General features: G+C 53.4%; 3 protein-coding genes across 3 annotated transcripts; 2 read left to right on the top strand and 1 right to left on the bottom strand.

Moving 5' to 3' along the window:
* The first annotated feature begins 9 nt into the window (after nucleotides 1-9).
* APEX1 (apurinic/apyrimidinic endodeoxyribonuclease 1) lies at nucleotides 10-4,356 on the top strand. Its single transcript, XM_058823214.1, has 5 exons — nucleotides 10-235; nucleotides 840-951; nucleotides 1,033-1,190; nucleotides 1,724-1,916; nucleotides 2,665-4,356. The coding sequence occupies exons 2-5, from the start codon at nucleotides 900-902 to the stop codon at nucleotides 3,177-3,179; spliced, it is 918 nt and encodes a 305-aa protein (XP_058679197.1). The 5' UTR covers nucleotides 10-235; nucleotides 840-899; the 3' UTR covers nucleotides 3,180-4,356.
* Nucleotides 4,357-4,367: 11 nt separating this feature from the next.
* On the bottom strand, nucleotides 4,368-8,019 carry PIP4P1 (phosphatidylinositol-4,5-bisphosphate 4-phosphatase 1). The gene is made up of 7 exons (XM_058823189.1): nucleotides 7,860-8,019; nucleotides 7,521-7,699; nucleotides 6,927-7,033; nucleotides 6,381-6,486; nucleotides 5,762-5,814; nucleotides 5,567-5,657; nucleotides 4,368-4,955 (listed from the first exon to the last, which is right to left on the bottom strand). Exons 1-7 carry the CDS (start codon nucleotides 8,017-8,019, stop codon nucleotides 4,809-4,811), a joined length of 843 nt encoding a protein of 280 aa, XP_058679172.1. The 3' UTR covers nucleotides 4,368-4,808.
* A 723-nt stretch (nucleotides 8,020-8,742) lies between these two features.
* Nucleotides 8,743-20,071, top strand: PNP (purine nucleoside phosphorylase). The gene is made up of 6 exons (XM_058823207.1): nucleotides 8,743-8,753; nucleotides 11,403-11,566; nucleotides 13,659-13,762; nucleotides 14,707-14,882; nucleotides 15,838-16,019; nucleotides 17,382-20,071. Exons 1-6 carry the CDS (start codon nucleotides 8,743-8,745, stop codon nucleotides 17,702-17,704), a joined length of 960 nt encoding a protein of 319 aa, XP_058679190.1. The 3' UTR covers nucleotides 17,705-20,071.
* The last annotated feature ends 395 nt before the right edge of the window (nucleotides 20,072-20,466 follow it).

Genomic DNA, 20,466 nt, shown 5'->3' with positions numbered 1-20,466 from the left:
CGGCCACGCCCCCCATTGACCACCAGTTCCCCTCACGGTTTCCCGCGCGCGCGGAGCCGCCGCTCCCGCCGCCGCCGCTGATTGGTCCCGCGCTCTGAGGCAGGGCGCGCTCTGATTGGTCCCGGGCACTGAGGCACGGCGCGCTCCGATTGGTCCCGAGATCTGAGGCACGGCGAGCGCTGATTGGTTCCGAGCTCTGAGGCACGATCCGCTCCGATTGGTCCCGCGCTCTGAGGTACGGCGCGCCCTGATTGGTCCCGAGGGCTGAGGTACGGAGCGCTCTGATTGGTTAAGGTAGAGAGGGGGGAAGGCGCTGAGGCACGGCGCGCTCTGATTGGTCCCGCGGCCTGAGGCACGGCGAGTTCTGATTCGTTGGGGGATGAACGGCGGAGGAGGGGGCAGGTTTAACCGGGAGAGCGGCGGGCGCTGATTGGTCACTGAGGGAGATGATTGACAGGCAGTGGAGGGCGGGTTCGGCCCAGTTCGGAGCCGATCGGTCCCGGTTCGGGCTCCGTTTCGGGCCCGGTTCCGCCCTCAAGGCCGCACGTGGCGGCGACGGGCGCTGATTGAGTGGCGCGGCGTGAGGGGAGGCGCGCTCTGATTGGCCGCGTTGTGAGGGGAGGCGGGTGTTAAAGCCACGGCGCGCCCTGATTGGCCGGATTATGAGGGCAGGCGGGTGTTAAAGCTACGGCGTGCTGTGATTTGCTGCGCTATGAGGGGAAGGATTAAAGGCCGGGCGCGCTCTGATTGGTCAGGTTCCGAGGGAAGGTAGGAGGTTTTTAGAGCCCCGGCGCGCTCTTATTGGCTCGGACTGACGACCTTCATTCTCCCCGGTACAGGGGCGGAGTTTGAAGGCCAAAGGGGGCGTGTCCAGCGGCGGAAAGGGCGGGGCCATCGCCATGCCGAAGCGCGGGAAGAAGAAGGAGGAGAACGGGAGCGGGGACGAGGCCGGTGAGTGACCAGTATAAACCGGTATGGACCGGTATAAGCCATTATAAACCGGTATTTAACCATTGGCCCCTCCCCCTTTAGGCCCCGCCCCTGCCAAGGCCCCCAAGGCCTCCCCGGCCCCGCTCTACGAGGACCCGCCCACCCGCGAGGCCACGCCCGAGGGGCGGCGCTGGACGCTCAAGGTGACGTCATGGAACGTGGACGGGCTGAGGGCGTGGCTGAAAAAAGGCGGGGCCAAGGTAAGGGGCGGGGCTGATGGGGATGAGGGAGGCACATACCGGATTGGGGCGGGGCTTGTGCTGGTGGGCGGAGCCAACCATAAGTCTTGGAGGAAAATTTTCCATTTTTAGGTGATTTCCGAGGATTTTTTTTCCATTTTGGAGTTATTTTGGAACATTTTTAACCGGTTTTGGGGGGTTTTGCCCCCCAGTATGTGCGAAAGCAGTTTTTACTATTCAGGGTTAATTTTGGTGAATGTTCAACTATTATTGGGTATTTCGGGGCCATTTTTCACCATTTTTGCTGGGATTTTCACTGTTATTGCACATTTTAAGATATTTTTTCACCGTTTTCGTGGTTTTTCCCCCCACTGGGTGCAGGAGGAGGCCCCGGACGTGCTGTGCCTGCAGGAGACCAAGGGAGGGGTTTTTGGGGTGATTCTGGGTTAATTTTGGGCCGTTTTCCGCCATTTTTTCACCTTTTTTGATGGGGTTTTTACTGTTTTTCCCCGTTTTTGATGGTTTTTCACAGTTTTTGTGGTTTTTCTCCCCAGTGGGTGCAGGAGGAGGCCCCGGACGTGCTGTGCCTGCAGGAGACCAAGTGCGCGGCGTCGGCGGTGCCGGCCGAGCTGCGGGAGCTGCCGGGGCTGCCGCACCAGTTCTGGAGCAGCGCCAAGGACCGGCCGGGCTACAGCGGCGTGGGGCTGCTGGCCAGGACGGAGCCCCTCGACGTCACCTACGGCATCGGTGAGAGGCAAAAAATGCACTGGAATCACCCCAAAAATGCCACGGAAGTGTCCTGAACACCGCGCCGAAAACGGCCCCAAAATCACTGCAAAACTGCCCCAAAACTGCCCCAGAACTGTCCTGAATCCGACCTGAAATCACACCAAACTGCCCCAAAATCACCGTGAAATCTCTCCCAATCCCCTCCCACTCCCTCCCAATGCACTCAAATCTTATCCCAGGCATTCCCAACCCCATCCCAGTCCCTCCCAGGATAAACCAGTGACTCCATCTCCCCACAGGTGACCCCGAGCACGACGTGGACGGCCGGGTGGTGACGGCCGAGTTCCCCTCCCAGTCCCTCCCAGTATAAACCCGTCCCTCCCAAGGCACTCAGATCCCATCCCAGTCCCTCCCAATCCCCTCCCAGTCCCTCCCAATCCATTCCAGCTCTCTCCCAGTATAAACCAGTGATTGCAAATCTATTTTATCCCCACATAGGTGACCCCGAGCACGACGTGGACGGCCGGGTGGTGACGGCCGAGTTCCCCTCCCAGTCCCTCCCAGTATAAACCACTCCCTCCCAAGGCACTCAAACCCCATCCCAGTCCCTCCCAGTATAAAGCACTCCCTCCCAAGGCACTCAAACCCCATCCCAGTCCCTCCCAGTATAAACCAGTCCCTCCCAAGGCACTCAAATCCCCTCCCAGTCCCTCCCAGTATAAACCCGTCCCTCCCAGTCCCCATTAACCCTTTCTGTCTCTCCCAGGTGACCCCGAGCACGACGTGGACGGCCGCGTGGTGACGGCCGAGTTCCCGTCGCTGTTCGTGGTCTGCGCCTACGTGCCCAACGCCGGGCGCGGCCTGGTGCGCCTGGAGCCGCGGCTGCGCTTCGACGCCGCCTTCCTGCGCTTCCTGCGCGGCCTGGACGCGCGCAAGCCCGTGCTGCTCTGCGGCGACCTCAACGTGGCGCACCAGGAGATCGACCTGTGCCACCCGCGCGCCAACCGCGCCAGCGCCGGCTTCACCCCGCAGGAGAGGGAGGGCTTCTCCAAGCTGCTCGACGCGGGCTTCGTGGACTCGTTCCGGCACCTGTACCCCGAGGCCAGGGGCGCCTTCACCTTCTGGACGTACCTGGGCGCGGCGCGGGCGCGCAACGTGGGCTGGCGGCTGGACTACGCCGTGGTGTCGCGGCGCCTGGAGGGGGCGCTCTGCGACTGCAAAATCCGCAACACGGTCCAGGGCAGCGATCACTGCCCCATCACGGCCCTGCTGGCCGTTTAAATGGGAGGGTTTGGGTGAAATCCCCACAAAACCGGGTCAAAATTGGAGTTTTGTAGCGTTTTCGGCTTTTATTGGATGTGTTTTGGTCCAAAACCGGCTTAAATTCGCCCAAAATCGCTCAAAATTCAAGGTGCGCATAGGTGTTTGGTCTTGGATATGTTTTGGCCCAAAATCAGCTCAATTTGGGTCAAAATCAGCTGAAATTTGCTCAAAATCGCTCAAAATTGGAGTTTGATGCGTTTCCCGCTCTTGATTGCGCGTGTTTTGGCCCAAAATTGATTTGCGATGACTGAAAATTAAATTGCATTGGGTTCTGCCACAGTCGTCCCAAAATCAGTCCAAAATTGGCTCAACTTTGCCCAAAATCGGCTTAAACTCACTCAAAATTGATCTAAATTTGGTGGTCTTGATGGGATGTGTTTTGGCCCAATTTTGGCTCAGTTTGGCCCAAAACTGGTTTAAATTCACTGAAAATCACTCAGAGATTCACACTTTTCATTGCTCGTGTTTTGACCCAGTTTGGCCCAATTTGGTCCAAAATTGGCTTTGAATGAGTCAAAGTTGAATTGGGTTGGACCAAATTGGCTGAAATTTGCTAAAAATGTCTCAGAGTTTGGTGTTGATGACATCATCAGAGCCAAAATGGTTTTGTCTGCTTTTTATAAATCTTGACCGAAAATGTCCCCAAATTCACCCAAAACAGGGTACTGATAACGTCATCAGCCCCGAGATGGCGTTCCTCCCTCGTTTTTACCCCAGATTTTCCCAAAACCACCCAAATTTAAAGCCTAAAGACGTCATCAGCCCCAAGACGATGCCCGGCCCTTTTTTTTCCCAGATTCCCTCAAAATTACCCAAATTTCAGTTCTGATGATGTCATCAGCCCCAACATGGTGCTCCTCCCACATTTTTACCCCAAATTTACCCAAATTCGGGTTCTGATGACATCATCACCCCCAAGACGGTTCCCCACCCTCATTTTTACCCAAAATCGCCCAAATTTGCCCAAATTTGGGTCTCTCAGGTGCTGCCGCCGCTGCTCGGACACAAAATCCCGCAAAACCGCCCCAAAATCCTCCTGGCCCCTCCCCCTCCCTTAGACCCTGCCCCCTTAGTCCCCTGCCCCCTCAGGCCCCGCCCCCTTTTATTTCCTTTTAATAAACGTGAATTTTGGGGTGAAAAATGCCGGTTTCGGGTTTATTTACAACTGGAGTCACGCCCCTCTGCGGGCGTGGCCAATAAATAACGCTGTACACGGGTAAGGAACCGGGCTTATGTACAAGTGGGCGGGGCCATGCGGGAAGGGGCGGGACCATGCAAAACAAATGAGAAGGGGCGGGGCCTCAAGTGAACGAATTGTTCAGTAATAAAGGGGCGTGGCTTAGTGACATCATAGCGACAAGCCACGCCCAGGGGCGTGTCCTTTTGATGGAAGGGGCGTGTCCCATGATGAGGAAGGTGGGTCTGAGAAGAAGGGGGCGTGGCTCAGAAGGCAAGGGGAGTGTCCCACGATGAGGGGGCGTGGCTCAGACGGAGAGGGGCGTGTCCCACGATTAAAGGGGTGGATCCCAGAAGGAAGGGGGCGTGTCCCTCGCGGCTCGGTGGGCGTGCCGGGGCGGGTGGGCGTGGTCAGGCGCGCGGTGGGAGGGGCTGGCTGACGCGCACGCAGCCCCAATAGGCCGCGCGCATCAGACACGCCCCCGCGCCCGCCCCCAGCGCCGCCCACGCCGCCGGCACCCACCGCGCCCCCCGGCGCCACGCCCACCACGTGCCGGCCTAAAAGGGGGCGGGGCCAGGCTCAGGACACGCCCCCTTACCGCGCCCATGACATCTTACACCATGCTCATTTAAGCCACGCCCATCGGTTCCACACCTTTTAGAGCCCCACGCACTGAAGCCACACCCACTTATGCCTGATTCATTGAAGCTCCACCCACTTAATTCCCACCCTTTAAGGCCCCTCCCCTTAAAGCTCCTCCCTTTTAAATCCCAACCCACTTAAGCCCCACCCATTGAAACCACTGCCATTTAGGCCCCATCCCTTAAAGCCCCACCCCTTTAACCCTCAGGTTTTAAGCCCCACCCACTTAAGCCCGACCCCATAAAGCCCCTCCCATTTTAAATCCCACCCACTTAAACCCCACCCTTTAAAGCCACTCCCCCCTTAATCCCCTCCCACTTAAGCCCCACCCTTTAAAGCCCATCCCCTTAAAGCCCCTCCCCTTTAAAGCCCCACCCTCCAATCCCCACCCACTTTAGCCCCACCCATTCAAGGCCCCACCCCTTAAAGCACCACCCACTTAAACCCCACCCATCAAACACCCTCCCCCTTCAAGCCCCACCCATTACACTCTTTGGCCCCGCCCCCATTTATCCCCGCCCCTCACCGCCAGCCCGGCCGCGGCCCCGCCCATCAGCAGGGCGGCCAATAGACAGCAGAGGCAGCGTCGCCGCGGGAACCGCCGGCCAATCGCGGACCTGGGTGGGGCCCGAGGGGCGTGGTCAGCTCCGGAAAGAGCGTGGCCACGCCCACACATAAAAAGGGGTGTGACCGCGGCAAAAGGGGGCGGGGACTGACTTACACCTTGCGGCAGTGCGGGCAGCGAGCCAATGAGCGCTCGGGGAGCTCCGCCCACTGCGGGAAAAGGGGCCGGGTTACAAAGGGGGCGGGGCTAAGCGGCCAGAGGGGGTGGGGCAGGATGGGGGAGGAGTTTGGGGTTCAGGGACGGATTTCGGCGGTGGGTGGGACTTAAATGGGGAGGGGCTTTAAAGGGTGGGGCTTATGTGGGTGGGGCTTGAAGAGGAGGGATTTAAGTGGGAGGGGCTTTAAAGGTTTGGACTTAAGAGGGTGGGGATTAAAGGGGTGGGGCTTAAAGGAGGAGTAATTTAAAAGGTGGGGCTTAAGTGGGTGGGGCTTGAAGGGGCGTGGCTTAAAGGGGTGGGGCTTGAAGTGGAAGGGGCGCGGCTCAGCAGGAAGGGGTGGGCACAATGAAGTGGGAAGGGGGCATGGCCACAAGGGGGGCGTGGTAAGACATGCATAATGAGGTGGGCGTGTCCATAAAGGGGCATGTCTCACCAGGAAGGGCCCCCCGCACTGGGTTAATGAAAAGGGAGTGTGGTTTATTGGGGTGTGGTTATGAAAGGGGTGTGGCTAGGCATGCACAATGAGGTGGGCGTGCCCGGAAAGGGGGCGTGTCTCACCAGGAAGGGCCCCCCACAGTGGGCGCAGGCCACGCGCACGCCCCCGGGGGCGGGGTCAGGGCTGGGCGCGCCCGTCTGCACCGGGCCCAGGTTGATGATCCGCTTACTGGGGAAACTGGGTTATACTGGGAGGCACCGGGAGCCACTGGGAACACCCACAGTCCCTCCCAGTTCTTCCCAGTCCCTCCCAGTATAGCCCAGTATATCCCAGTCCCTCCCAGTATATCCCAGTTCCTCCCAGTATAGCCCAGTATAGCCCAGTACAGCCCAGTATACCCCGGTACAGCCCACTATAACCCAGTATAACCCAGTATACCCCAGAATATCCCAGTATAACCCAGTATATCCCAGTATATACAAGTTTATGCCAGTATAACCCAGTATAAACCACTATAACCCAGTACAACCCAGTACACCCCAGTATATCCCAGTATATACCAGTTTATCCCAGTATAACCCAGTATAAACCACTATAACGCAGTATAACCCATCCCAGTATAACCCAGTAACCCCTCCCAGTACAAACCAGCACAAACCAGTACACACCAGTACGGCCTGGGGCAGGCGATGCGCTGCGCCGACGCCCTGCACACCAGCAGGCAGTTACACGGACACCGCACGTACTTCTTACCGCCGGGCGCCGTCCTGATTGGCTGACGGGGAAAAGGGGGCGTGGACTCAGATGGGACACGCCCCTGAGCCCAAATACCCAGCCCAAACCCCGCCCACAGTGCTCAAACCCCACCCATCCACTCCAAACCCCGCCCAGAGCTCAGCCAACTCAGGCCACGCCCCTCCATGAGGCCACGCCCACTCAGACCCCACCCGCTTGCATCACACCCAGCCCACCCACTTAAAACCCTGCCCAGAAATCTCTCCACTCGAGCCACGCCCCCTTATGAAGCCACACCCTTTTAGACCATGCCCACTCACTAAAACCCCCAGCCACTGCTCTCAAACCCCGCCCAGAGCTCTTCAAACCCCACCCATGCCCCTGCATGAAGCCACGCCCACTCAAACCCCGCCCACTCCACTCAAGCCCTGCCCATCCCCGCCCCTTCAAGCCCCGCCTACTCAGACCCTGCCCTCTCCCTTCCTACTCAAAGCCACGCCCCCACCACTTAGGCCCCGCCCCCTCACCGTGGCCTCGCCACACCCCCCGCACTTGACCACGTGCTGGTGCGTCTTCCCCTCGACGCTGATTGGCCGCTGGCACACGCGGCACGTGACCGCCGGAGGCCCCGCCCCCCCCGGCGCCTCGGGGCTGCCCAACGGCGAGTAAGGGGGCGGGGCCTCGCCCGGACCCGCCCCCGCGCCGCCTGCCAATGGGAGAGCAGCGAATCAAGGACGGAGCCACGCCCCCCAGAGCCACGCCCTCCCCTTAGCGCGCAAAGCCACGCCCCTCCCAGTCACCGCCTCAGCCAGGCCCCGCCCCCGCGTTAAACCCCGCCCACCCGGCTGGGCTCCGCCCCCTCTTACCGGCGGCCGCGGTCCCGCCCGGGCCGGGCCCCGCCTCGGGCGGCAGCAGCGGCGATCGCTCCCCGTCCGCCATGACAGCGCCCTGCGGCCACGCCCTACCGGGCCGGATTGGCCCGCGCCGGTCACGCGGGGGCGGGACCGCCGCCGCCCGTGCCGCCATTGGCTGCGCCGCCTCATGTGAGCCGTCCCGCAGGCTCTCATTGGGTCATCCCGGATCACGTGAGTCCCCGCCTCCATTTCAACCCGGCGTTGCCCTTGGCAACGCAGCGCGCCGCTTTTCCGGGTCCCCCACCGCGCGTTCCCATTGGCCCTGCTTTACCACGTGACCCCCCGCCTCGCTCTTCACCGGCGTTGCCTTGACAACGCACACGCTCCTCTCTTCCGGGTCCTCACCGCGCGTTCCCATTGGCCGCGCCGCATCACGTGACCCCCCGCCTCCATTGCACCCGTGGTTGCCGTGGCAACGCCCGCGCTCTGTTTTTCCGGTTTCTCCTCCCCGCGCTCTGATTGGCCCTGCTTTTCCACGTGATCGCCCCTCCTCGCTTTCAGCCGTGGTTGCCTTGGCAACGCCGGCGCGCCGCTGTTCCGGGTTCCCCTCCCCGCGCTCCCATTGGCTCCTATGGCACCACGTGATTTTCCCGCATTCATTATCCCCGTTCCCGGCACCGCCCCGCCCTTCCCGCCCTCCCATTGGCCGCTCCTCCCCCCGGCGCCCCGCGCTCTGATTGGTCGCTCCCCCCGCCGCTCCCCTCTCCCGTCTCCATGGCGACGGCGGCCGCGGTCTCCCATTGGGCGAGGCGCGGGGGGCGCGCCGGTGACGTCAGAGGAAGCGCACGCCATATAAGGCGCGGTGGGCGGGGCCGGGGGCTCAGACGCTGCCGAGATGGACGGGAGGTGAGGGGGGGGGCCGGGGGCGGTTTTGGGGCGATTTTTGGGGATTTTGGGGCCTTTCTGTGCTGGGGTGGGCTCGGGGGGATGGAGGGGGCGTGGGACCGTCCAATGGCGTCGCGGCCCGGGGGGTTTCTGACAGCCAATCAGCGGCGGGCGGGGGGGCGTGGCCCGGGGGGGGTCTCGGGGCGCCCCCTCCCCAAATTATGGAAATGAGGGGCGCGGGTTTGGGGGGATTTTGGGGCATTTTGGGGCGTTTTGGGGCATTTTGGGGGCGGGGCCGAGCCCAAAGTTCAGCTGGCCCCGGGCCCGGACACAGGGCGAGGGTCAAGGGTCATGGATGGGGGGGGCGGGGTCAAACTGGGGTCATCCCGGGGTCGTTTGGGGGTCATGGGGTCACCCTGGGGTCACATTAGGGTCGGCCCGGGCATCCTGGGGTCATCCGGGGGGTCGTGAGAATCCCTGGGGTCATCCTGGGTCATCCTGGGGTCATTCAGGGGGTCCTGGGGTCATTTTGGGGTCATCCCGGGGTCATCCAGGGGGTCCTGGGGTCATCCTGGAGGTCATGGGGTCATCTCAGGGGTCATTTTGGGGGTCCTGGGGTCATCCCAGGGGTCGTGGGGTCATCCTGGGGTCATCCCTGGTCCGTACTGGTCCATGCTGGGTTATATCAGTCCAAACCGGTCTGTACCAGTCCATACTGACCCATACCGCTCCGTACTGGTTTATACTGGCTTGTATCAGTCCAAACTGGTTTATACTGGTCCTTACTGGTTTATACTGGCTTGTATCAGTCCAAACTGGTTTATACTGGTCCTTACTGGTTTATACTGGCTTGTATCAGTCCAAACTGGTTTATACTGGTCCTTACTGGTTTATACTGGCTTGTATCAGTCCAAACTGGTTTATACTGGTCCTTACTGGTTTATACTGGCTTGTATCAGTCCAAACTGGTTTATACTGGTCCTTACTGGTTTATACTGGCTTGTATCAGTCCAAACTGGTTTATACTGGTCCTTACTGGTTTATACTGGCTTGTATCAGTCCAAACTGGTTTATACTGGTCCTTACTGGTTTATACTGGCTTGTATCAATCCAAACTGGTTTATACTGGTCCTTACTGGTTTATACTGGCTTGTATCAGTCCAAACTGGTTTATACTGGTCCTTACTGGTTTATACTGGCTTGTATCAGTCCAAACTGGTTTATACTGGTCCTTACTGGTTTATACTGGCTTGTATCAGTCCAAACTGGTTTATACTGGTCCTTACTGGTTTCTCTCCCCAGTTTCAAGGCCTGTGTCAGCCCATACTGGTTTGTACTGGTTTATATCAGTGTACACTGGCCTATACTGGTTTGTGCAGGTTTACATCAATCCACACTGGTTTATATCAATCGAGACTGGTCCGTTCTGGTTTGCAATGGTTTGTACTGGTTTATACCGGTTTATATCAGTTTACACTGGCCTATACTGGTTTGTACCGGTTTATATCAATCCATATTGGTCCGTACTGGTTTGTAATGGTTTGTACTGGTTTGTACTGGTTTATATCAGTGTACACTGACCTATACTGGTTTGTACCGGTTTATATCAATCCACACTGGTCCGTACTGGTTTGTACTGGTTTGTACCGGTTTATATCAGTTTACACTGGCCTATACTGGTTTATACCGGTTTATATCAATCCACACTGGTTTATATCAATCCAGACTGGTCCAGACTGGTCCAGACTGGTTTGTAATGGTTTGTACTGGTTTATATCAGTTTACACTGGCCTATACTGGTTTGTACCGGTTTATATCAATCCATACTGGTTTATATCAATCGAGACTGGTCCAGACTGGTTTGTAATGGTTTGTACCGGTTTATATCAGTTTACACTGGCCTATACTGGTTTGTGCAGGTTTACATCAATCCACACTGGTTTATATCAATCCAGACTGGTCCATTCTGGTTTGCAATGGTTTGTACTGGTTTGTACCGGTTTATATCAGTGTACACTGACCTATACTGGTTTATACCGGTTTATATCAATCCACACTGGTTTATATCAATCCAAACTGGTCCATACTGGTTTGTACTGGTTTGTACTGGTTTATATCAGTTTACACTGGCCTATACTGGTTTATACCGGTTTATATCAATCCACACTGGTTTATATCAATCCAGACTGGTCCGTACTGGTTTGTACTGGTTTGTACCGGTTTATATCAGTGTACACTGACCTATACTGGTTTATACCGGTTTATATCAATCCACACTGGTTTATATCAATCCAGACTGGTCCGTACTGGTTTGTACTGGTTTGTACTGGTTTATATCAGTGTACACTGACCTATACTGGTTTGTACCGGTTTATATCAATCCATACTGGTTTATATCAATCCAGACTGGTCCAGACTGGTTTGTAATGGTTTGTACTGGTTTGTACTGGTTTATATCAGTGTACACTGACCTTTACTGGTTTATACCGTTTTATATCAATCCACACTGGTCCGTACTGGTTTGTACTGGTTTGTACCGGTTTATATCAGTTTACACTGGCCTATACTGGTTTATACCGGTTTATATCAATCCACACTGGTTTATATCGATCCAGACTGGTCGATACTGGTTTGTACTGGTTTATCCCGGTTTATTTCTCTGCCCCGCAGTTTCGAGGCGTGCTGGGAGGCGGCGCGGTGGCTGCGGGCGCAGTTCCGGGAGCCGCCGCGGGTGGCGCTGGTGTGCGGCTCGGGGCTGGGGGCGCTGGCCGAGGAGCTCACGGACCCCGTCACCATCGACTATCGCGATATCCCGCACTTCCCGCGCAGCACCGGTACCGCTTATACTGGGGCAGACGGGGGCAGACTGGGGTTAATGGTTTGTACTGGGATATACTGGGATATACTGGGGTATACTGGGTTATGCTGGGATATACTGGGGTATACTGGATTATACTGGGTTGTACTGGGATATACTGGGTTATACTGGGATATACTGGGATATACTGGGTTATACTGGGATATACTGGGATATACTGGGTTATACTGGGATATACTGGGATATACTGGGTTATACTGGGTTATACTGGGTTATACTGGGTTGTACTGGGATATACTGGGTTATACTGGGTTATACTGGGATATACTGGGATATACTGGGTTATACTGGGATATACTGGGATATACTGGGATATACTGGGTTATACTGGGATATACTGGGTTATACTGGGATATACTGGGTTATACTGGGTTATACTGGGATATACTGGGATATACTGGGATATACTGGGTTGTACTGGGATATACTGGGATATACTGGGTTATACTGGGTTATACTGGGATATACTGGGATATACTGGGTTATACTGGGATATACTGGGATATACTGGGTTATACTGGGTTATACTGGGATATACTGGGATATACTGGGGTATACTGGGTTATGCTGGGATATACTGGGGTATACTGGATTATACTGGGTTGTACTGGGATATACTGGGTTATACTGGGATATACTGGGATATACTGGGTTATACTGGGATATACTGGGTTATACTGGGTTGTACTGGGATATACTGGGTTATACTGGGTTATACTGGGATATACTGGGTTATACTGGGATATACTGGGATATACTGGGATATACTGGGTTATACTGGGATATACTGGGATATACTGGGTTATACTGGGTTATACTGGGATATACTGGGTTATACTGGGTTATACTGGGATATACTGGGTTATACTGGGATATACTGGGATATACTGGGTTATACTGGGATATACTGGGTTATACTGGGTTATACTGGGATATACTGGGATATACTGGGATATACTGGGTTGTACTGGGATATACTGGGATATACTGGGTTATACTGGGTTATACTGGGATATACTGGGATATACTGGGTTATACTGGGATATACTGGGATATACTGGGTTATACTGGGTTATACTGGGATATACTGGGATATACTGGGTTATACTGGGTTATACTGGGTTGTACTGGGATATACTGGGTTATACTGGGATATACTGGGATATACTGGGTTATACTGGGTTATACTGGGATATACTGGGATATACTGGGTTATACTGGGATATACTGGGTTATACTGGGTTATACTGGGATATACTGGGATATACTGGGTTATACTGGGTTATACTGGGTTGTACTGGGATATACTGGGTTGTACTGGGATATACTGGGTTATACTGGGTTATACTGGGATATACTGGGATATACTGGGTTGTACTGGGATATACTGGGATATACTGGGTTATACTGGGATATACTGGGTTATACTGGGATATACTGGGTTGTACTGGGATATACTGGGATATACTGGGATATACTGGGTTATACTGGGTTGTACTGGGATATACTGGGATATACTGGGTTATACTGGGATATACTGGGATATACTGGGTTGTACTGGGATATACTGGGATATACTGGGTTATACTGGGTTATACTGGGTTATACTGGGATATACTGGGATATACTGGGATATACTGGGTTATACTGGGATATACTGGGATGTACTGGGATATACTGGGATATACTGGGATATACTGGGATATACTGGGTTATACTGGGTTATACTGGGATATACTGGGATATACTGGGATATACTGGGATATACTGGGTTATACTGGGTTATACTGGGTTATACTGGGATATACTGGGATGTACTGGGATATACTGGGTTATACTGGGATATACTGGGATATACTGGGTTATACTGGGTTATACTGGTCTGTACTGGTTTATACTGGGAGCATATTTTTGGGCCCATTTTTAGCCGTTTTTGGGTGATTTGGGGTTGTTTTGGGGGATTTTTCGGCCATTTTGGGGTCTCAGGTGGGGCCGGGGGTGTCACCTGTGCCCCAGGTGGGCGTGGTGACCCCCGGCCCCGCCCCCAGTGCAGGGCCACGCCGGCCGATTGGTCGTGGGGCGCCTCGGCTCCGCCCCCTGTGCCGTGCTGCAGGGGCGGTTCCACCTCTATGAGGGACACGCCCCCAGCCAGGTGAGTGACTGGCCACGCCCACAAATGGGGACACGCCCACAAATGGGGACACACCCACAGACGGGCCACGCCCACACATGGGGGATAAACACATCTGGGGGCGGGGCAAACACCTGGGGCCACACCCACACCTCTACGAGAGACACGCCCTCAACCAGGTGAGTGCCGGGCCACGCCCACCCCCGAGCCACGCCCCCTTCCTGGCTCCTCCTCCCTGCCCGGCTCCTCTGTCCCACCCCCACCCTTTAGCCACGCCCCTGACCACACCCATGACCCCTTGACCTTTGTGCTGACCACACCCACTGACCACTGAGTGACCAATGAGTGACCACAAACCCAAAAATACCCAAAAAAAACCCTAAAAATGACCCTGAGTGACCACTGAGTGACCACAGAGTGACCACTGACCATTACTGACCACTGGGTGACCACAGAGTGACCAGTGAGTGACCATTTAGTGACCAATGAGTTACCACTCACCATAACTGACCAGTGAGTGACCATTGACCATCACTGACCATCACTGACCATGAGTGACCCTCACTGACCCTCACTGACCGTTGCAGGTGGTCATCCCCGTCCGGACCATGGCCCTGCTCGGTGTCCACACCCTGGTGCTGACCATGAGTGACCATCACTGACCCTCACTGACCATCACTGACCCTCACTGACCCTCAATGACCGTTGCAGGTGGTCATCCCCGTCCGGACCATGGCCCTGCTTGGTGTCCACACCCTGGTGCTGACCATGAGTGACCATCACTGACCATGAATGACCATCACTGACCCTCACTGACCATCACTGACCTTCACTGACCCTCAATGACCATGAGTGACCATGACTGACCATCACTGACCATGAGTGACCATCACTGACCATCACTGACCATCAATGACCATCAATGACCATGAGTGACCCTCACTGACCCTCACTGACCGTTGCAGGTGGTCATCCCCGTCCGGACCATGGCCCTGCTCGGTGTCCACACCCTGGTGCTGACCAACGCCGCGGGGTCGCTGCGGCCGGAGCTCGGCCCCGGTCACCTGCTGGTCATCCGCGACCACATCGACCTGCCCGGCCTGGCTGGACGCTCGCCGCTCGTGGGGCCCAACGACGAGAGGTACGGACGGGGGGTTTGGGGGGAAAAGCAGGGAATTTGGGAAAAATGGGGGGTTTTGGGGGGAAAAATGGATATTTTGGGGCTGATTTTGGTGGTTAAAAATGGACATTTTGAGGATGATTTTAGGGCTGGTTTTGGGGTTAGAAATGGACATTTTGGGACCGTTTTTAGGGATGATTGTGGGGTTAAAAATGGACATTTTGAGGATGATTTTAGGGCTGATTTTAGGGTTAGAAACAGACATTTTGGGGCTGATTTTGGGGCTTAAAAACGGGCATTTTGGGGCAGATTTTGTGGCTAAACCCAGACATTTTGGAGCTGATTTCAGGGCCAATTTTGGGGTTAGAAATAGACATTTTAGGGCCGATTTTGACACTGATTTTGGGGTTAAAAAAGGACATTTTAGGGCTGATTTTGAGGCTGATTTTGGGGCTTAAAAATTGACATTTTGAGGATGATTTTAGGGCTGATTTTGGGGTTAAAAATGGACATTTTGGGGCCTATTTTAGGGTTTAAAAGGGGCATTATGTGACTGATTTTGGAGCCGATTTTAGGGTTAGAAATGGACATTTTCGTGCTGCGTTTTGGTATTAAAAACGGACCTTTTAGGGCCGATTTTTGGGCTGATTTTAGGGATAAAAACGGACATTTTGGGGCTGATTTTGGGATTAAAAACGGACCTTTTAGGGCCAATTTTTGGGCCGATTTTCGGGATAAAAATTGACATTTTGGGGCCAATTTTGGGGCCCATTTTAAGGTTAAAAATGGACGTTTTGGGGCCGATTTTAGGGTTAAAAATGGACGTTTTGGGGCCTATTTTGGTGCCGTTTCCCAGCCATGACCGACGCCCACGACCCCGCCCTGCGGCACCTGGCCCCGGGGTTACCTAGGGACATTTTGGGGTTACGTAGGGACATTTTGGGTTAAAAAAGGCCGTTTTTGGGTCTGATCTCAGGTTCGGCACCCGTTTCCCGGCCATGACGGACGCCTACGACCCCGCGCTGCGGCGCCTGGCCCTGGCCCTGGCCCCCAAGGAGCTGCGGGCGCGCTCGGGGGTCTACGTGGGCGTGGGGGGCCCGAGCTACGAGACCCCGGCCGAGTGCCGCTACCTGCGCAGGGCGGGGGCGCACGCCGTCGGTGAGAGGGGCGGGGCCTGGCGAGGGAGGGGGCGGGGCCTGGCGAGGGAGGGGGCGGGGCCTGGGGGGGGCCCTGGAATGATCCCGAAAGGGGAGTCCCGAAGGAGGCGAAAATCAGAGCAAAAAGAGGAGTAGAAACGGTGCAAAAAATGCTCTGAATTACCCCAAATCCAGACCCAAAACAGGCTCAAACCCAGACCAAAATCCAGACCCGAAACAGGCTCAAATCACCCTCAAAAAGCCCCAAATCTAGACCCAAATCCGGACCCAAAACAGGCTCAAATCACCCTAAAAAAGGCCCAAATCTAGACCCAAATCCGGACCCAAAACAGGCTCAAATCACCCTAAAAAAGGCCCAAATCTAGACCCAAATCAGGACCCAAAACAGCCTCAAATCACCCTAAAAAAGGCCCAAATCTAGACCCAAATCCGGACCCAAAACAGGCTCAAATCACCCTAAAAAAGGCCCAAATCTAGACCCAAATCAGGACCCAAAACAGCCTCAAATCACCCTAAAAAAGGCCCAAATCTAGACCCAAATCCGGACCCAAAACAGGCTCAAATCACCCTAAAAAAGGCCCAAATCTAGACCCAAATCAGGACCCAAAACAGCCTCAAATCACCCTAAAAAAGGCCCAAATCTAGACCCAAATCCGGACCCAAAACAGGCTCAAATCACCTTCAAAGCGTGTCCTGATGTATCCCCAGGTATCCCGAGGTATCCCCAGGTATCCCCAGGGGTCCCCAGGTGTCCCCAGGTGGGCCCAGGTGGGCCCTGACCCACTTTTTCCCTCCCCAGGTATGAGCATGGTGTGTCCAGGTGTGTGTAGGTGTATTTAGGTGTGCCCAGGTGTGCTCAGGTGTATCCCCAGGTGTGCCCAGGTGTGTTTAGGTTTATCCCCAGCTGTAGCCAGGTGTGCCCAGGTGTGCTCAGGTGTGCCCAGGTGTCCCGCCTCCTTTCCCCAGGTATGAGCATGGTGTGTTTAGGTGTGCCCAGATGAATCCCCAGGTATCCCCAGGTGTACCCAGGTGTGCCCCCAGGTGTATTTAGGTGTGCTCAGGTATTCCCAGGTGTGCTCAGGTGTATTCCCAGGTGTGCCCAGGTGCCCCCAGGTGTATTTAGGTGTATCCCCAGGTGTGCTCAGGTGTGTTTAGGTACCCTCAGGTGTGCCCAGGTGTGCTCAGGTGTATCCCCAGGTGTGCCCAGGTGCCCCCAGGTGTGTTTAGGTACCCCCAGGTGTGCCCAAGTGTGCTCAGGTGTATTCCCAGGTGTGCCCAGGTGCCCCCAGGTGTATTTAGGTGTGTGCCCAGGTGTGCCCAGGTGTGCCCAGGTGTGCTCAGGTGCGTTTCCCCCCCTGCCCAGGTATGAGCACGGTGTCGGAGGCGGCGGCCGCGCGCCACCTGGGCCTGCGCGTGCTGGGGCTGTCACTCATCACCAACTCCGCCCCCGCCGACAGCGACGACGAGGATGATGAGGAGGGCGGTGACGTCACTGGCGGAGGGGCGGGGCCGGGGGCGGGGCACGAGGAGGTGCTGGCCGCCGCCCAGGAGGGGGCGCGGCACCTGCGCGCGCTGCTGGCCGCCCTCGCCCCGCGATTGGACGAGCCCGGGAGGCACGCCCCGCTCCGTGACGTCATCGCGGCGGCGGCCGCGGGCGGGGTGACGTCGTCGTCGTCCTCGGGGTGATGATGATGTCACCGTCACACGGGGGGTGATGTCATGGGGGCGGTGCCTTCGGAACACACCCCCCGTGGGATGGGGGGCGGTGCCTTGGTCCCGTGGGGAATCTCACAAAAAAAACCCCCAAAACTCCCAAAAAATGCCCCAAAAATTCCCCAAAACATGCCTCAAAAATGCCTTGGGGATCAACTGGAAACCCCCCAAAAATCTCCCCAAAAATCCCTTTGGGAATTCCCACAAAATCCCCTAAAATATCCCCCCCCAAAATGCCTTGGGAATCACCTGGAAATCCCCCCAAAATCCCCCAAAATTCCCCCCAAAATTCCTCACAAAAGTCCCAAAAAAAATCCCCAAAAAATCATCTGGGAATTTTCTGGAAATCCCCACAAAATCCCCCCAAAAATCCCTTTGGGAATTCTCACAAAATCCCCTAAAAATCCCCCAAAATCCTCACAAAATTCCCCAAAAAATCGTCACAAAATTCCCCCAAAATTGCCTTGGGAATCACCTGGAAATCTCAGACAAATTCCCCAAAAATCCCCCTCCAAAAATCCCCCCCAAATCCCCCAAAAATTCCTTGGGAATTAAGTGGAAATCCCCACAAAATTCCCCAAAGCATCCCCAAAAAAATCCTCGCAAAATTCCCCGAAAAAAATCCCCAAAATATCCCCGGGAATTTTGTGGAAATCTCAAAAAATCTCCCCAAAAAAATCCCCTGGGAATTTTCTGGAAATCCCCCCAAAAATTCCCTTGGGAAAAGCCCAGAAAATCCCCCAAAAATTCTTTGGGAATTCCCCAAAAAAATCCCTTTGGAAAATCCCTAAAAAAAAATTGGGGGAAAGTGAGGAAAAAAATTGTAAAAAATGTAAAAAATGGGACGGGGGAGGGGAATGGGAAAATTTGGGTGAAAATGAGGAAAAAACGGGAAAAATCTGGAAAAGCCCCGGGAGTCCCCCGGGAATTCTGTGACATTCCAGTGCCATTAATTAATTAACTATTGTCGTTAATTAATTAATCCTCTGTCATTAATTTTCCTGTTGTCCCGTTTGCGCCGGATTTTGCCTTAATTCCCCGGAAATCCGCCAAATTCCGTGCCGTTAATTAATCCTGTGTCGTTAATGAATTTCACGTCGTTAATCCCATGTCATTATTTAATTCCATCCCATCGAGTCCGAGTCATTAATTCCGTGTCATTAATTAATTCTGTGTCATGAATTAATTCTGTATCATTTATTAATTCTGTGTCAATTATTAATTCTGTGTCATTAATTAATTCCATGTAAATAATTCCATGTCATTAATGTCCTCTTATTAATTCCGTGTCAATAATAAATTCCATGTCATTAATCCCGTGCCATTAATTAATTCCATGTAGTTTATTAATTCTGTGTCATTATTTAATTCTGTGTCATTAATCCCATGTCATTAATTCCATGCTGTTAATTCCATGTCATTAATTCCGAGTAACCAATTAATTCCGTGTCATTAATTCCGATTCATTAATTCCGTGAATTTTGCCTTAATTCCGTGTAATTAATTAGTTAATTAATTAATTCCCCCCCCCTGCAATTAGCTCCATTAATGAGCGGCGACCTCTCAGGGCCAGGGTTAATTAACCCCATTGATTAATTACCCCAGGGGTAATTAATTACTAATTAATCCCCTCCAGAAATCCTTCCAGACTCGTTAGCCTCGTTCTGTTAATTAATTAATAGGCATTCCAGGCTAATTAATCCCCATTCCTTAATTATTCCGGATTAATTAGCCCACCCCGTTTACTGCCCCGGGTTCATTAGTGCTGTCACTTTATTAATTAACCTTAATTAATTAACTGCTGCAATTAATTATTTAAGGTTAAATAGCTCCTCAATTAATTATTCAGGGTAATTAATGATTAGTTAGCCCATGCTGATGATTAATTTTTAATTAATAACGCTTCATTACCCCCCAGATTAATTAACTCGGGGCTCATCGTTGCCATTAATTAACCAATCCATGTTAATGGCGTCTGTGGTTAATTAGCAAAGGCTAATTAATTACCTTGCTTAATGAATTGATGCTGCTGCTTTCAGGGGCTTAATTAACCCTAATGATTATTAATTAATCAATGCTTAGAGGCTACTTAGCCACTTCCTCATAGGGCTGCTCCGCTCCCCTTTGTGCTGCTCATTAATTAATTAATTAATTAATAATTAACCAGACATTCCAGCTCGTTTACATTCCAGGGCGCCCCTCCCCCCCCCTCCGGGCCAGTTAATGAATTAATTAATTAATGATTGATTAATGAAAGGGAGGGGTGGGCGTGGCCTCGGCCGGCGGTTCGTTAATGAAAGCTCATTAATGCCAATTAAATTAAAGGCTGTTTGAAAGTTCGTTAAGAGTCGAGTGTGGTTAATTAAAAATTGGGTAAAGGGTCATTAAGGGTGAAAAAAGTTAATTAAAAGTTTTTTTTAAAGTTATTTAAGAATGAAGTTAATTAAAAGTGGTTTTTTAAATTAATTAGGAATGAAGTTAATTAAAAGATTTTTTAAAGTTTATTAAGGGTAAAAAAGTTAATGAAAAGTGGTTTAAAAGTTAATTAAGGATGGAAAAAATTTAATTTTAAAATGGTTAAAAGTTCATTAAGAATGAACTTAATTAAAATTTTTTTGGAGTTCATCAAGAGTGATAAAAGTTAATTAAAAGTTTTTAAAAATTAATTACGGTTGAAAAGCCTTAATTAAAAATTTTCTACAAGTGAATTCAGAGCGGCGTGAAGTTTCTTAAAA

This window comes from Ammospiza caudacuta, chromosome 39 (genome assembly GCF_027887145.1).
Source record: "Ammospiza caudacuta isolate bAmmCau1 chromosome 39, bAmmCau1.pri, whole genome shotgun sequence".
NCBI lineage: Eukaryota > Metazoa > Chordata > Aves > Passeriformes > Passerellidae > Ammospiza > Ammospiza caudacuta.
Note: the sequence above shows the minus strand (reverse complement) of the source record. Positions and strands in the feature narration are given on the sequence as shown.

Bases quoted from the DNA above. Each gene is read 5' to 3' on its own strand.
- PIP4P1 (XM_058823189.1), bottom strand. From the start codon at position 8,019: ATGGCGGCACGGGCGGCGGCGGTCCCGCCCCCGCGTGACCGGCGCGGG. The intron at 7,700-7,859 runs GTAAGAGGGGGC...TCCCATTGGCAG, and splicing joins GGGCGGGACCGCGGCCGCCG to GCGGCGCGGGGGCGGGTCCG. The intron at 6,487-6,926 runs GTGTGTACTGGT...CAGTTTCCCCAG, and splicing joins GCCTGCCCCAGGCCGTACTG to TAAGCGGATCATCAACCTGG.
- PNP (XM_058823207.1), top strand. The intron at 13,763-14,706 runs GTGAGTGACTGG...TGACCGTTGCAG, and splicing joins AGGGACACGCCCCCAGCCAG to GTGGTCATCCCCGTCCGGAC. The intron at 14,883-15,837 runs GTACGGACGGGG...GTCTGATCTCAG, and splicing joins GTGGGGCCCAACGACGAGAG to GTTCGGCACCCGTTTCCCGG.
- APEX1 (XM_058823214.1), top strand. From the start codon at position 900: ATGCCGAAGCGCGGGAAGAAGAAGGAGGAGAACGGGAGCGGGGACGAG. The intron at 1,191-1,723 runs GTAAGGGGCGGG...TTTTCTCCCCAG, and splicing joins TGAAAAAAGGCGGGGCCAAG to TGGGTGCAGGAGGAGGCCCC. The intron at 1,917-2,664 runs GTGAGAGGCAAA...TGTCTCTCCCAG, and splicing joins CGACGTCACCTACGGCATCG to GTGACCCCGAGCACGACGTG.